The sequence below is a fragment of the Neoarius graeffei genome, chromosome 2 (genome assembly GCF_027579695.1).
Source record: "Neoarius graeffei isolate fNeoGra1 chromosome 2, fNeoGra1.pri, whole genome shotgun sequence".
Taxonomy (NCBI): Eukaryota; Metazoa; Chordata; class Actinopteri; order Siluriformes; family Ariidae; genus Neoarius; species Neoarius graeffei.
In genome coordinates this window covers 66,048,673-66,062,941 of record NC_083570.1, presented here as the reverse complement: position 1 = coordinate 66,062,941, position 14,269 = coordinate 66,048,673, and the positions used below count along the sequence as shown (strand labels likewise).

General features: G+C 41.3%; 1 protein-coding gene across 2 annotated transcripts in view; it reads left to right on the top strand.

Annotated features, from left to right (window-relative positions):
* Positions 1-14,269, top strand: part of ticrr (TopBP1-interacting, checkpoint, and replication regulator) — a 30,939-nt gene that overhangs the window by 8,085 nt on the left and 8,585 nt on the right. For both annotated transcript variants that reach the window (XM_060914731.1, XM_060914729.1), the window contains exons 11-20: positions 788-870; positions 967-1,194; positions 1,275-1,362; positions 1,443-1,518; positions 1,629-1,763; positions 1,880-1,970; positions 2,086-2,144; positions 2,844-2,978; positions 3,143-3,285; positions 5,246-7,247. In XM_060914731.1, the coding sequence (XP_060770714.1) occupies positions 788-870; positions 967-1,194; positions 1,275-1,362; positions 1,443-1,518; positions 1,629-1,763; positions 1,880-1,970; positions 2,086-2,144; positions 2,844-2,978; positions 3,143-3,285; positions 5,246-7,247 (3,040 nt within the window). The remainder of the gene's footprint in view (positions 1-787; positions 871-966; positions 1,195-1,274; positions 1,363-1,442; positions 1,519-1,628; positions 1,764-1,879; positions 1,971-2,085; positions 2,145-2,843; positions 2,979-3,142; positions 3,286-5,245; positions 7,248-14,269) is intronic.

The following is a 14,269-nucleotide window of genomic DNA, read 5'->3' as shown; positions in this document are numbered from 1 at the left end:
ATTGTGGCGGCCACAGAAGTGCATTTTTCGGTGGATGGTAGGTTAACATATTGTAACTGTAGTCGAGTTTTCGTCATAATTTTATCATGTGTCTGAGGACAATGTAGATATTCCCAGTGGCCTAATCTTTTCATTTTCTACATTACATTACCCGCTCGGCGGCACGGTGGTGTAGTGGTTAGCGCTGTCGCCTCACAGCAAGAAGGTCCTGGGTTCGAGCCCCGGGGCTGGCGAGGGCCTTTCTGTGTGGAGTTTGCATGTTCTCCCCGTGTCCGCGTGGGTTTCCTCCGGGTGCTCCGGTTTCCCCCACAGTCCAAAGACATGCAGATTAGGTTAACTGGTGACTCTAAATTGAGCGTAGGTGTGAATGTGAGTGTGAATGGTTGTCTGTGTCTATGTGTCAGCCCTGTGATGACCTGGCGACTTGTCCAGGGTGTACCCCGCCTTTCACCCATAGTCAGCTGGGATAGGCTCCAGCTTGCCTGCGACCCTGTAGAAGGATAAAGCGGCTAGAGATGATGAGATGAGACATTACCCGCTCGTTAGGTTGCTAGATTGTTAACGTGAGCTGTGGTGATGTCTAGGCACTGTTACCTAGCAGTGGTGTTCTCACGATGACTTAGCACTTGAATGCCAAGCGTTTCGTGTACATGACTTCCGATGACGCAATCCTGAGCTCATGAATTCCATTTGAAGGCAGCAGGAATCAGTAAAATTCAAACAATGCCCAACCCTGCTAATGATGGAATGTAACATGAACAAAACATCTCGCTGATATTTGCCTTAGGTGGCTGGAATGCTGCGGGTGATATCTTTGACAAAAGATCCTGTTTATCTGTCAAAGTTCATGCAGGAGGAAGTTTTGCCATTGTAAGTATTTGAACTTTGATGAACTACAACTTGTGAAGTTATTTTATTAATTTAAGCTGATCCTGTTGTAACTATATTTACATATGGTATGTTTAGGTACCTGACTGGCACACCTAAGGTCCTGGCAGATGTCTACAACAGTCTTGGCACGCAGCTGCCTGAGCAGCTTGTTGCAGTCCTGCCTGCTGATTTTTTTAGTGATGACTCAATGGCAAAGGAAAGCGTTTCTGTAAGTCCCTCACCAGTGCCAGGCTCACAGCGCCTGGTCTCCAGTGTTGGAGATCGGCTTGAAGAGTTACGCAATCGCTCTGCTAAAAAGAGAAGGTGGGTAACGAACAGAAAGGATATTATATTCACACGATAATGACAGAATCATATGTAATGCGCTGTTCGTATACTTTCAGAACTAGCGTGCTTACACGTCATAAGAGCATGACAGAGGCCCCGCAGAACCTCCGGCAAATAGAGATGCCCAGGAAATCCACAAGACAAGTACGTATAGTCAGATTTAATGTTTCTGATGCACTTTTGACTGGGAAAGTCAACGCCATTGCTTTTCTCTGTCTTGACAGGCAAAACCAAAGGAATGTATTCCTCCAGAAAAGCTTAATGTAGGAGTCCAACCAACTCAAAAACAAACAGTTCAAGGCATGTAATTCAAAATTTGACTGCTAAATGCTTCCTGCTTTAAGTATAATGTTTTACCATGTAGTAAACCAAGTAGTGCCGTTCTGTAAACCATCCACAATATTTTGCAGAAGTGACCAAGGTGAGGAGAAACCTCTTTAACCAGGAGACAATGTCATCCCCAAAGAAAGCAAAAATGCCTCGGAGTCAGTCTGTATCAGCAGTAGATATAATGAAGAAAAAGAAGCGATCACAGATGAAAGATGGTAGGAAACGTTTGCTATTCTAAAAGTATAATATGATATTAATGCATCCTTTGATCAGAGTGTATTACATTGTGTGTGTGAATTTTATTAATTAATTTTCAAAAATCCAATTGCAGGACAAAACCCTTTACTATCAAAAAAAGTATCCGAGACCCCCCTGCATAAACAAGTATCAAATCGTCTATTATATAGACAAAGGAAAAGCAGGTAGGTTTCACAAATGAAGCAGTAATTCTTTTCGTCATGCCACTGAGCACATGCTTTTTGCTCTATTATTTTCACTCAAAATGGTGATTTCAGTAGTGTATGTCGTCTTTGTCAGGAATTCTGGTGACTCTGATCTGGTCATTGTTGAGGAGTCTCCAGTTAAACCTGCTACGGGTCAGTTACTTTTATTTATCATAAAGCTGCACGTGAAAAGAAACGTTGAGTTAAAATCTTTGTTTTATTTATATGAGTGATTCCACGCTTATGGGTACTGAAATGGGGACATGAACTTATTCACCTAAAACCATTTCTTTTTTTACCATCAGGTCACAAAACATGTAATCTTTAATGAATGATATGTTAAAAGATAACTTTAATTTTCTGAGATGTAATAAAAACATATTTATATGCCAAAGTCAAGCCTATGAGTTCCAAAATGATGTCTGTTACATTACTTCTGTTACGATTGTCCATCTCGCGTCTGTTACAAATTAATTACAATCTAGCTATATACCATGTTAATCTTATTGAAAGAATGTGTATGTTTATTCTACTACACATGTTTATTAATTATATTTGCTAAAACATCACCTTCCTATGTTTCAAAAAGTAATTCTACATTGTTAAAATTGAGAATATATATGTCCCCAACACTTCTGTTACGTTCTGACTTTGGCATATAAATATGTTTTTATTACATCTCAGAAAATTAACGTTATCTTTTAACATATCATTCATTAAAGATTACATGTTTTGTGACCTGATGGTAAAAAAAAGAAATGGTTTTAGGTGAATATTTAAAAATAAGTTCATGTCCCCATTTCAGTACCCATAAGCGTGGAATCACTCATATCTTGATATCCTTTTTACTAGATTTAAGGAGGAGTCCTAGAATAAAAAAACTAGCAGAGAGATATTCCAGTGTCTTCTATTCAAGCTCACAACCACGCTCTCGAAATTTGAGTAGAGCCTTGTCCTCTTCACAGCTTCCAGTCTTGGAAAGTAAAGGTGAGTAAAAAAGTATTGCCTTGCTTTTGGAACATTCATTGTTTTTCTATTCTTACTGGTACCATAACATGCATGGCAGATAAATCTTGATCTTTTAAACCCCAAGACCGTGATGTTGTCTGAGGTTATATAATATATTTGGGTTTTTGTGATCACACTTATAGGTGGTATTAATATTAAGGATGTTAAGTCACCACTGAGACTTCTTTTTGGTGCTGCTGAGTCCCCCGCTCGCCCTTCCACATCCAGATCAATCATTAGAGATGCTGAAGTTGATCGGCTTGGGTCTCCAGATTCTGTCTTTGAGGTAAAACCTGCCAGCACCAATGAACACACAAGGTTGTGTATTTCAGTGGTTCTCAGATATTTGCACAGATTTAATTTAATGAATGTAATCTATTTAATATTAGATGTATCAGGTAAACATGTACCATCACTTTTCATATTTTTAAAGCCATTTAAGCTTCACGGTTCTGGCACTTTGCCCATGCAGAATCTATACCAGTTGCATTGCATCATACTGTAAAGTTGAAGCATTTGGTATATCGTATTGCAATATAATTTTAGTTGACATGATTTAAAATTAATTTCAAAATTTAGATTAGGAATTTAAATCTCTAATGAAACCACCACGGGATCTGAGATTTTCAGGCTCATCTTGAGAACTGCAGTTGTGTACAATACAATGTGTATAGTGTGCTTTATGTTGATGGGTCCATCTGAGCTCTCTTGACACTTAGATGCAGGAGCAAAATTAAAAGCCGCTTTTTTTATGAAAAATATTTCAAGAAGTAAGATTTTATCTAGGGCGGCACGGTGGTGTAGTGGTTAGCGCTGTCGCCTCACAGCAAGAAGGTCCGGGTTCGAGCCCCGTGGCCGGCGAGGGCCTTTCTGTGTGGAGTTTGCATGTTCTCCCCGTGTCCGCGTGGGTTTCCTCCGGGTGCTCCGGTTTCCCCCACAGTCCAAAGACATGCAGGTTAGGTTAACTGGTGACTCTAAATTGAGTGTAGGTGTGAATGTGAGTGTGAATGGTTGTCTGTGTCTATGTGTCAGCCCTGTGATGACCTGGCGACTTGTCCAGGGTGTACCCCGCCTTTCGCCCGTAGTCAGCTGGGATAGGCTCCAGCTTGCCTGCGACCCTGTAGAACAGGATAAAGCGGCTACAGATAATGAGATGAGAGAGAAGATTTTATCTAACTTGTCAAAAAAATGAATAATTAAAGCTGTACTACCTTTCATATTTTTCAAGTGTAGGTCATAAAAAGAATTTTCCCTGACACCAACTATTTTTGTTTCAAGGACTGAAAGCTACTGAATTCGAATCATAGACTTCCAATTTTGTTAGGTTTTTTTTTTCCTTCCAAATAGAACAATTAATGAATTTAGGGCCACGTGGCCCTAAATTCTCCATTATTTTATTTATTTTTCTTGCTTCACCATGACGCAAAACAAAAGACTCCATCATGCATTACGTGGGCTTTCCCCGTTCATGTAAGGCATTGTGGGATACAAATTTGAAACAGGAGAGAAAAATGGAGGACGTGAGTGTGCGAATGAAACGCGAAAGACCGACTACAGTAATGGAAAGCGAGAAGAAAAGATGTTGCGAAAGAAAGGAAACAAAGGACTAAATTAATAAATATCAGCAGTTAGCGAGCACCTCGGTGTGATTAGCTGTTCATTTAGCGACAGAATGATGGAACTGTTAGTGAACAATCAAGGGAAACCTGCGCATGTGCACATGGACTTCCTCTGTCTGCTTGATTGCGCGAAGTGAGCGATTTCATGCACATTGTTTGCAAGGAAATCCCCTCAAATTAAATAACTTCCCAGCCACAGAATGGCCTGGTTTTTTTAATAGATATTACAGAAATAAGCGGCTAGAGATAATGAGATGAGATAAGAGAACACATCACAATGACCAAATTTCAGAAGGGACCAAATTTCAGAAGGAATTAAATTTCACCGATTTTATGAAATCGAAAGGGTGTCTACTTTTAATGTTTATTGAAAATCCTAAAAGTTTAATTAAGAAAATACAGGTTTATAACCCAACCCCTGGGCTGGAAATTAATCAAAAAGCATCTAATGGATGTGGGGTTTTTTTTGTTTGTTTGTTTTCCCCCTATGTAATATACAGTCTGTGACTGATTTTCTTTCTATGTGCTAAAATCTCGTAAAAGGGAAAAGAAGCTAAATTGAATGGTTCTTTGTTTTGTTTTTTTTGTTATTACTATGCTGACACAATATTTTTTTTTTTCTCCCAGAATTGCAATAAAACTCCAAAAAGATCTCCATACAAACAGCTTGGTTCTGTAGCTGAGAGCAGAACTCCCAGGACACCCTGTTCTTCCTACAAAGCTCAAAGTTGTTTCTTCCCTAAGAGCCCAGGCTGTGCTGTTGGAGAGAATGGTATGGTCCTCCGAGGAAGTCCATTTAGATCTCCTACTTTAAAAGGTTTAGTTGTGGAAACACCAAAGACAAGCCCACTGAAGGGCATTCTTAAAACCCCTGTGAAAAGCTGTATGGAATGTGGGTCCCCTTCTGGCCCCTTTGTTAAGAGTCCTAGCATCAAAACCCCAAGGAAAAGTGTGACTTGGTCTCCGCCTCCAAGGAAAGGGTTGCCAGAACAACAATTTAAAGTCCCAGATTCTCCAGTTTCCTCTGTGAGATGTTCCCCAAGATTGATCACACCAAGCAAACTTTGCAGAGATCTGGGTGATATTTCCAAAACTCCCGAGAAATCAAATCCACAAAAAAGCAAGGTATCCCCTAAAATAACACAAAGAGTACCTGAAATTGCTAGGAATGTTGGCATTGAAGAACCCCAGCTGAGACAGAGGTCAGAGAAAATTAGAAGAACATTAAGTTTGTCAGAGAAAAGTGATGTGCAAAGTCCAGATATTCTTTCCTATGATCATCAATCACCAAAAACACCTAGTAAAAGCCCTGGACCAACACATCCAATGTGTACTCGTTCTGGAAGGACACCTCTTAAACGTTCCTCTACTCTGCCCCTAACTGATGGGTCTTCCTCCAGACAAGATAACTCTTCACTTCATAAAGGGAGATCACCAGAGCCAACAATCGGATCATCATCTGGCAGTCATACACCTGCTAGCACAAATCACCCAATGACTTTGACAAATGAGGCAGAGCATAATCAGGCCCTACATCGTGAGACTTGGACAACAAAATATATTGATGGACAGAATGAAAGCATTCCGATGATAGAGGAGGCATCATCCTCAGATACCCAACAATTTGACTTCTCACAATTCAGTGCTACTTCTACAGAAGAGAGCATTGATATTGCAGAAGCCTCTGTAGTGAAGACAAAATTAACTGGTGGTATTAAGATGAACATTTCCTTCTCACGGAAGTCATCTAAGGTCTCGGAGGTTTCTGAATTCTCAGGCACACCAACATTTCCTGCCAAAAGTACACAAGGGTGTAGTAGATACGGCTTCCGTCAGACTCCAGATCGGCAGCAAAGAATGGCAGCAGCACGGCTCGGTTATTCTCCTGGGCTTCAAGTGTTCTCCAGTCCACGAGCCTCAGGAACACCTGTGCATAAAAAGAAGCAGCCTGTTGAACCCAACCCTCTTACTTATCAAGTAGAATTGGAAATGCAGGCATCAGGTTTACCGAAGCTTAAGATCAAACGTACTGACTCTTTCAATTCAGGTGAAACATCTGATTATGCAGCCAAAGGGCAGGTTTTGCTTATAAATAACAAGCCATCTAGAGTTGATAGCCCACTTACACATTGTTCCAAACATCGAGAACCTAGTTGTATATCTCCGTCTCTTTGCACACCTGGAAAAGGAGGCGTCCAGAAATATATATGCCAGTCAATCACTCCTACAAGGCTGCTGACTAATAGCCCTTCTCCTCTGGGTTCTGGGGAACACATGGCTTGGACCCCATCTCCTCAGAGCCGAGGAAGGTCAACCCCAGAGAACTTCAGGACTTGGCCTCGCAAGAAAAAGGCAAGGACAGGTTTGTTGGGGACCAAGGAGATCAAGGAAGGGGCAGAGATTTTGGAAGACCCAGAGCTTGATGGTGTGTTCAGACTACCAGGGACAGAAGAGCCTAAGGAGTTAAGGGATGCTTCTGCTTTTAACTACACATTAGGAATTCCATCCAAGCTCTGCTCTTCAGAGGAGATGGACTGGGCAGAATCTGTGGTGCCTAACTGTGACAAAAGAGACAGTGTGAAATGTGAAGAGTTGTCATGGATAAGTGGGAACGGATCACTTGGCTCAGGTAAGACTTGTACCAGAGATAATCTCACAGCAGCTTTATGATTCGGTTAACACGTGATAAAATGTTGTTGTTTGACTGATTTCAAATGGTTACTTGAAATCTCCAATCAGAGTGCTCTTACAGATAAACTAAACATATTTAATACGACCCCAAATCAGAAAAAGTTGGGACGGCATATTGAAATTGAATTTAAATCATGAACTGAAAACGGTTTGTAAATAATCTTTGACCTGTACTGCATTTGAAACAACAAAACTGCACCTTATTTGATGCTTTACCTCATGAATTTTATTGTTTTATCAAAATAAACACTTTATTACAATTTTGATTCTTGCAACACATTTCCAAAAAAGTTGGGGTGAGAACATTACAAAATGGTAAATACTTTGCCATTCCTTCTCACAACACTTAAAAGGTGTTTAGGGACCGAAGACACCAAGTGATGAAGTGTTTCAGGTGTTATTTTGTCCCATTCTTCCTACAAACAGGTCTTGAGTTGTACAATGGTACGGGGTTGTCATTGTCATATTTTTCATTTCAAAATATGCCATACATTCTCTACTGGGGACAAAGGGGACAGACACCCTCTTCTTCCACAGCCATGCCGTTGTAACGTGTTCAGAATGTGGTTGTGCATTGTCTTGTTGAAATATCCCTGGAAAAGATGTCATCTTGAAGGCAGCATATGTTGCTCCAAAATGTCAGTGTACTTTTCTGCATTAATGCTGCCATCACAGAAGTGTACAGTAAGTTACCATTGCCAAGGGCACTGACACAACCCTATACCATGACAGACCCTGGCCTTTGGACTTGTTGCTGGTAACAGTCTGGATGGTCTTTTTTGTCTTTGGTCCGGAGCACACAGCATCCATTTTTTCCAAAAAAAAAAGACCTGGAATACTGATTTGTCTGACCACAATACACATTTCCACTGTGTGATGGTCCATCACTGATGCCTCCCAGCCCAGAGAAGTTGATGGCGCTTTTGGACACCGTTAACTTAAGGCTTCTTTTTTGCACAGTAAAGTTTTAACTGGTATTTGTGGATGTAACTCTGTATTGTAGAGCTTGACAAAGGTTTGTTAAAGTAATACTGAGCCCATATGGTTATCAGCTATTGTCCATCATTGGCTGTCCATGGCTAGTGATGATTACTGCTTCCTTAGGATGAGCAGAAATGCAGATGGGCCGCGAGGCCTGCACCAGAGCAACAGATGCCCCTTTTCCACCAAATCAGTTCCAGGGCTGGTTCGGGGTCAGTGCTGGTGCTGATTCACAACTTGCGAGCCAGCTGAGAACCAGTTTGCTTTTCCATAGCTCGCGGTGCTAAGGGGAGCCACGTCATTACGTTGCTGTATACGTCGGTTACGTCGCTGCGTTTGCATAAACCTTGGCGCGAACATCGAAGCAACAACAACACGGAGAAGAAGCAGCAGCAACAATAACAACAATAATAACGGATGACTTCGCATTTGTACAGCTGCTGCTTCTCGGCGCTTAAAAATGGTGACCTTTTGCGGTCTTGCTATTGTTGTTGGTCTTAACAACTCCCCCCCCACCCCCCCCCCACCCCCCGGCTGACGTAAGCGGTTCTTTCCTCTGGCCCAGCAGAGAGTTGGTGCTAGCCTGGAACCAGTTTTTCTGGCCCCAGAGCCAGTTCTTTGTCAGTGGAAACAGAAAACCCGGTTCCAAACTAAGCACTGGCCCCGAACCAGCCCTGGAACTGCTTTGGTGGAAAAGGGGCAAGGGTCGCCCACAATGGTGGCACAAACGGCCCAGCCGAGCCACCATAGAATATCTGGCCTCGTGAGCTCTCGCATACTGTTCTCTCCAAATGAAGCACCTTGTACAGTAAGGTAAGACAAATGATGCCATGTCCCCATTGTGCTGTCTCTCTGGACCTCTAGACCTGATGCCAAGTGGCGCACAAAAGTGCCGCACAAAAGTGCCACAAACCTGACTGGTATGGAAGTTGCCCCACAGTGACAACTGACTTGCCAAGTGATGCCATCCGTTGGCCATTTGAGTGGCTCTTTCGCATGCCATCTGGTGGTATGCCATTTACCCTGTTGGGTTCATCTGCCACATTGCACCGAAAAGCACCCTGCTGCCAGTGCCTTATTGGTGATGATTGGCCTTTTGACGAGGCACCTGTTAATTGAAAAGCATTCCAGGTGACTCCCTCATGAAGCTGGTTAAGATGACGCCAATAGTGTATAAAGCGTCATCAAGGTAAACACTGGCTACTTTAAAGGGGTGCCAAATATAATATATACAGTTGCTGGTAGGGCTGCACAATTAATCGAATTTAATCGAAAATCGCGATTTTGGCTGCCACAATTAAATTAAATGAAAATCGCGATTTATTTCCATTTAAAATGCGAGCTCTGCTGTATATCTGAGCAAGCACTTTTTGACCAACACTCCGCCAAACCATTAGGGGGTGAACGGACGCATGTAAGGTTTCATTACTCCGCCTAAATAAGCAAGCAAGCCAAGTGCAGTGTTGCCAGATTGGGCAGTTTTAAGTGCATTTTGGTGGGTTTTGAACATATTTTGGGCTGGAAAACGTCAGCAGCATCTGGCAACACTGGCCAAGTGCGCAGAGCTTCAGTGCAGCGGTATCATCTTCAAGGGGTGATAGCGTGAGAGTAGGTAGCAGATTGAGGTGAGAGAGAAAAGCTAACTATGTCGGAACAACAGACTATTTAGCACTGGAGGCAATGTTGTGACCTGCCTTCGCTCATGTTTAAAGCCAGAGCATGTTGATAGGCTGCTCTTTCTAGCTAAAAACTTGTAGGCCTCAGTATAATGCTATGTAATTGTTGCAATTGAGTTTTCAGTTCCTTCATCCTTTGGTAATTTCTTGGATAAATTTCATTTATTTGTCATTTGGAAATCAGAATTTCTCTTTTAAATTTCATTCTGCACTGAAAGCTGTTCATATTGTTTGTTTGAATATAGTGAAATAAAATTTAAGTGATTTCCCTAACATCAAGAATAATCGTGATTAATAATCACGATTACAATTTTGATCAAGATAATCGTGAGTATCATTTTTTCCATAATCGTGCAGCCCTAGTTGCTGATGTGACAAAGTAACGTATTCTTAAGTATTCTATCAAATTTATATACTAGAAAACAACGAAATATCTTGGTAATTGTAAATATAATAGTCGGTACGCTAAACGGCACAAGAGTCGCCATTTTTAAAAGACCGTGACGTCAGCCCTACCCACTGCACTAGGAGAGAAGCGTGTAATTATGGCGTCGGGCGCATCAACTGAAAGCGACAGCTCTGTCGAATCATACGAAGAGATCCCGCAAAACACACTGCAAGCAGGCTATGGCTTAGAAGGGTACCAGTTTGAACCTAGGAGAGGTACTCTCGACTCCGGTGATGACGAAAGAAGAGAAGAAAGCTCGAACTCGCTTGGTGTTTTTCAGCGGAAATGAGTGAAAAGACACATCTGGAGGATCGTTATGCTTTCCATCGGTCCTGTTATTACACCCGAAAGCAACACACTGTGGCATTGTGTAGCCGATCACTTACAATTCATCCTACTTTCCGATTCACACGTGCTATTCCCAACCTCAATGAGCCAACATAACTGGGCACATACATACGTCATGAGTGTTACACAGAGAAAATGAACATGCGTTCTGATTGGATAAAATTAATATCATGGCGGGCTGTTCAAACTGCGGAAATGGTTTGCTCGAGCTACTTTCAAAACACACTATAACTTTCCAACCTTAGAACACAAAACTTTTGTAAGTCTTGAATAAGGTTTGTTAATGTGTGTTTTATTGTTATATTTACTCTATATATTGCCCTCTGTTCCCCTTTAAAGAATCTAAAATATGAAATGTTTGGGGGGGGGGGGGGGTTTAAACGTTTTTTTGTTTACCATGGAACACACATGGAATTATTTCATAGTAGAGCCCTGCACTCCCGCGGGAGTCCCACGGGACCCGACGCAAAGCAGTGCGGCGCGGGACAAATTTTGAAAGCTCCTTGCGGGTGGGAGGGGGAGTGCACAATGCAGGAGCGGGCGGGAGAGGTGATAAGCTGCAGTCCCGCTAACTAAAAACGTGTTTAAAATAAAATTTATAAATTATTAATTTATGTCTATCATATATAATTTGTGCTGGATATTTTATTTGGCATTAATAAAAACATTTTAAGATGCCTAAATTTGCGGATGTGGTCTAATCTCGCATACGTTTCCGATTCCTTTCCGCTCTTCCGTGTTTGAGATCTCCGATCATGGCAGAAGAGCAGAGCTCCTCTAGTGAAGCTCACAGTGCTTCAGAAGTAAGTGCTGCTTTAAAAAGAGGTACATTTACCGTTAAAAAGTCAAGAGTCCTGAAATCAGACATTTGGAAGTTGTTCTCACTCGTGTACGACACAGAGGGAAATCAGCTGCCCTTTGCTTGTTGTGATAAGTGCCAAAAGGTTCTGACATACAACGGCCATAAATCAGGTACATCAGGCCTGAATCCCCATGTATGTACTGTCTTAAAAGGACAACAATTCCCCAAGCCAATGACAAGAACTTTCGTGAGAAATAACGCGAACGTCTGCATCATGCGGGATTTGCGGGCGGGAGCGGGACAAAATATGGCAGGAGCGGGACTGAAAATCATAATTCTTTGCGGGCGGGAGCGGGACTGCACAATGCGGGAGCGGGACTGAAAATTCTGTCCCACGCAGACCTCTGTTTCATAGTTTTGATGTCTTCAGTATTGTTCTACAATGTAAAAAAAAAAAAAGGTCAAAATAAATTAAAAAAAACATGAATGAGTAGGTGTGTCCAAGCTTTTAACTGGTACTGTAAAGTGGGGGGGAGCATTGGAGGGCTCAGGAACACCAGAAGGACCAGAGAACCATGAAAAACAGCTGTTGTGGCTGACAGGAAAAACTCTTCCCCTTGTGAACAAAAGCCCCTTGACGACAGCTGGCCAGATCAAGTACACCCTCCAGGAGTAAGGCATATCTGTAACAAACAGCCAAGAGAAGACTTCACCAGAGTGAATACAGATGGTTTGCCATAAGATATAATCTATTGGTAAGCTTCAAAAACAGGAAGACCAGGTTAAAGTTTACCAAGAGCATTTAAATAAGTCTGTACAGTTCTGGAACAACATCCTATGGACAAATGAGACAAAGATCAATTTGTACTAGAATGATTGGAAGAGAAGGGTATGAAGAATGGAAGGGAGTGCTTGTGATCAAAGTATAATACCTTTTCTCATGGTGTGGGTATATGTGGCATGCTGGAATAGTTCCCTGGTATCATAGTTAATAGAGGGAGATGGTTAGGAAGGCCGGCAGACTTCAAAGGACTCTGTTCAACGTTGTGACACGCCACGTGACATTTACCGTGCACACACCCTGTTTTGCTATAGAAAAGACTATGCATGCGATGTATTTTTACAGTTTATTGAGAATATTCTAAGAATTTTGGTTTAAAATCAACATTTTCAAACCGCAACATGCTTATTCTCCTTCATAACGGGTGACGATCGTTTGAAAGTAGCCTTGAAGATCGCGAAAACACGACAAACCATCGCGATACGGAGAAGTCTACTCTGTCAGAAGGACAATCAACTGACTAAACTGGATAAATAAACCAAAATAGATGAATTCAGAACTTATAGCAAACAGATACAATTGTATATTAGCATGTTGGAGACTGTATCCCAAAGGCATCGGAATATTTTAGTTATTAAAGTTTGCATACGTGCGCAATGCTGCGGCCAGTTCATTGCTCGATTGGCCGCTTACTCAGATACTGATATTTCCTTTTACAAACTCTCTTTGTGATAACAGTTTTCAGTTATAGTTACTAATATTTGAACAAGATTTCCTTGATGTTCAGTTAACTACGAGTAATGATAAAGACGATAACGCGCAGCCCGTACTTTCTCACTCGTGCTTCGCTTCTGTGTTTGTTTACATTTCGCAACAAGAGTAAAGTAGCGCGAAGCTCACTTTAAATATTATGAGCACAAATTGAATAACGCTGTACGTACTTTAAAAGCTACTGGGATAATAAAAGGTCCCAAAACATCGAGTATCAATATTTTATCTCTTGAAATCGAAATAAAAAAATCAAATCTCAGATGGTTTTTTTACAATTTTAGGATTTTTTGACTTCTACTCAGTTTCGAACTGTTGAAGCTCATCGCTATGAGATGCCAATTTGTCCCTATTTCTCAGATCGCTTGATTTGAAAGATTCTGGCTTTTATTACTGTTCTTCTTAAAGAAATAACAACCAGGAAATCTGGGGCAAATTATTATTTTTTTTTTTTTTTGATAAGCCTTCAGTATTTGGTTTTGATTGCCGTATTGTAAAACGATGATGGTTAGAAAATAGGTAAATTAATGGCGTTTTTTACAATAATTAAGACTTATTTTAAATGATTTTTACTCATCTTATCCATAGTTTTAAATGTTTTGTTTTTAAGCTTTCTTTCACTTCTAAAATAACGAGTTTTAACTCAAAATCGTCTCTAAATTCACTGTCGTCCTATGTTTGTTTGGCCGGTGTGCACGGTCGTGGTCACGTGATGTTGCAGTTCAACATAAGAATCAAAACAAAAGGCCGATCCTTTGAAGTCTGCCAGCCTTCCTAACCGTCTCCCTCTATTAACTATGCTGGTATTTATTAATGTTCCTGCTAACAAAAGCAGAAGGATAAACTCTGAAGTGCATAAGCCTCTGTTATCTGATTGGATTCAGGCAAATGTTTCAGATCTCACTGGACGGCACTTCACAGAGCAGATGGACAATGACTGGAAGCATACCTCTAAAGCAACCCAAGACTTTTTTTTTTTTAAGGCAAAAAAGTTGAATGTTCTACGATTGCTTACCATGCGATCACCAGACATGTCACTTGCTGAAGGCAAAATACACTCCAGGAACAATCAGGTACTGAAGTTAGATGCAGTAAAGGCCTGGCTCAGCATCGCCAGAGAAGAAATGCAGTGTCTGTCTGTGGTAGGGCTGCATAC